This window comes from Fomitiporia mediterranea (assembly GCF_000271605.1).
Source record: "Fomitiporia mediterranea MF3/22 unplaced genomic scaffold FOMMEscaffold_1, whole genome shotgun sequence".
NCBI lineage: Eukaryota > Fungi > Basidiomycota > Agaricomycetes > Hymenochaetales > Hymenochaetaceae > Fomitiporia > Fomitiporia mediterranea.
In genome coordinates, this window is record NW_006760386.1 from 3378205 (window position 1) to 3379636 (window position 1432).

The window sequence follows — 1432 nt, forward strand, 5'->3', positions numbered from 1 at the left end:
GACATGCTCACAAGGTATAGAGGAGCCTTGTATAGTAAGGTAATCCTGAGCTATGTTAAGAGGGAAAACTTAAGGGGGGCACGCATAGACAAGGGGTGAGGTGACGATTGACCGCTCAGTGTCTCTCGTCCTTATATTGTATGTATTCTAACTGAGACATTATGAAGTCATTGTCTCGTGGTTCGTCCGTTGATGAACTAATCATCTCATAATACTCCCCTTCAAACTCTTACTAGTCCGAGTAAACTGGTAAGATGTTTGACTTGTGGTACATGTAGTGCTTTAGTTAATATATCTGCTTGTTGATCGTTCGTCCGTATGTATTTCACATTTATGTACTCTAATTCAATGTAGCATTTAATAAAGTCTTTCTTATGATCTAAATGCTTCGTTCGTTCCGAATATTTGAGTTCGTCCAATGTAACTGTTCGTATAACAGCATCATTATTGCAATAAATATTAATTGGTGCATCAGAGACCTGCAGAATCTCTTCAGCTAAATGAGTAAGTGCGATTGCTTCCTGTGTTCCTCTTGCAAGAGCTATTAATTCAGCTTCATACATTGAATTTGCCACCAGTGTTTGTCTTTTACTTGACCACAAAACTAATGAATTGCTCAAGTAAAATGCATATCCTGATATTGCACAATGCCCTTCTTGCATCATACTGTCTGTGTCTGTATATCTGTTCAATATTGATTGATTTGTGCTGCCAAGTTGGAGCCAGACATTGTTTATAGTTTTTAAGTACATGTAACAATGTTTAAGTGCTAGATAATGCTCCATACTGGGGTCATTAAGGTATTTAGCTAACTGATTTGTTGCAAATGCTATATCTGACTGTGTACAGTCTACAATGTATCTAAGTGCACCAACCATGTTTATGTATAGTATATCAGACATTTGTTTTCTATCATTATCAGTTTGCAATACTGTTTTTAATTGTGTACCAGGCTGTATGGGTGTTTGTACACTTTGTTCGTTTGTAAGTTTGTAACATTCTATTATACTGTTAATATAATATGTCTGACACATCCTGATGAATCTATACTCTCTATTGTGTTGAATCTCTATACTAAGTAGCCAGTGTAATTCACCACTGTCTGTGTATTGTAAATGACATGCAATAGATTGTTTTATCATTGCAATAGTATTATTATTCATTACTGTGATAGTAATATTGTTGACATGTACAAATAATATGGCTACAGTTATTTCTTTCTTCTTTGTGAAGAATATGGTGTTATCATGTTTGGATTTCGTTAATCTGTATTTAAGTAGTATATTAGATAGTGTTTTATACCATCTTCTACCAGCTTGTTTTAATCTGTATAGTGCTTTTCATAATTGTAAAATATTTGTCCATTCTGTAGTCTGTCTATTAAGTTACCTGGAGGAGGTTTAACATATATTTCCTTGTCTTCCATCAATTG

General features: G+C 34.5%; 1 protein-coding gene across 1 annotated transcript; it reads right to left on the bottom strand.

The window, feature by feature from the left end:
• Positions 1-233: 233 nt before the first annotated feature.
• On the bottom strand, positions 234-707 carry FOMMEDRAFT_49792 (uncharacterized protein; the record flags this gene model as incomplete). Its single annotated transcript, XM_007261828.1, has 1 exon — positions 234-707. A coding segment is annotated over one exon (474 nt), but the record flags the coding sequence as incomplete, so codon positions are not given.
• Between the last annotated feature and the right edge of the window lie 725 nt (positions 708-1432).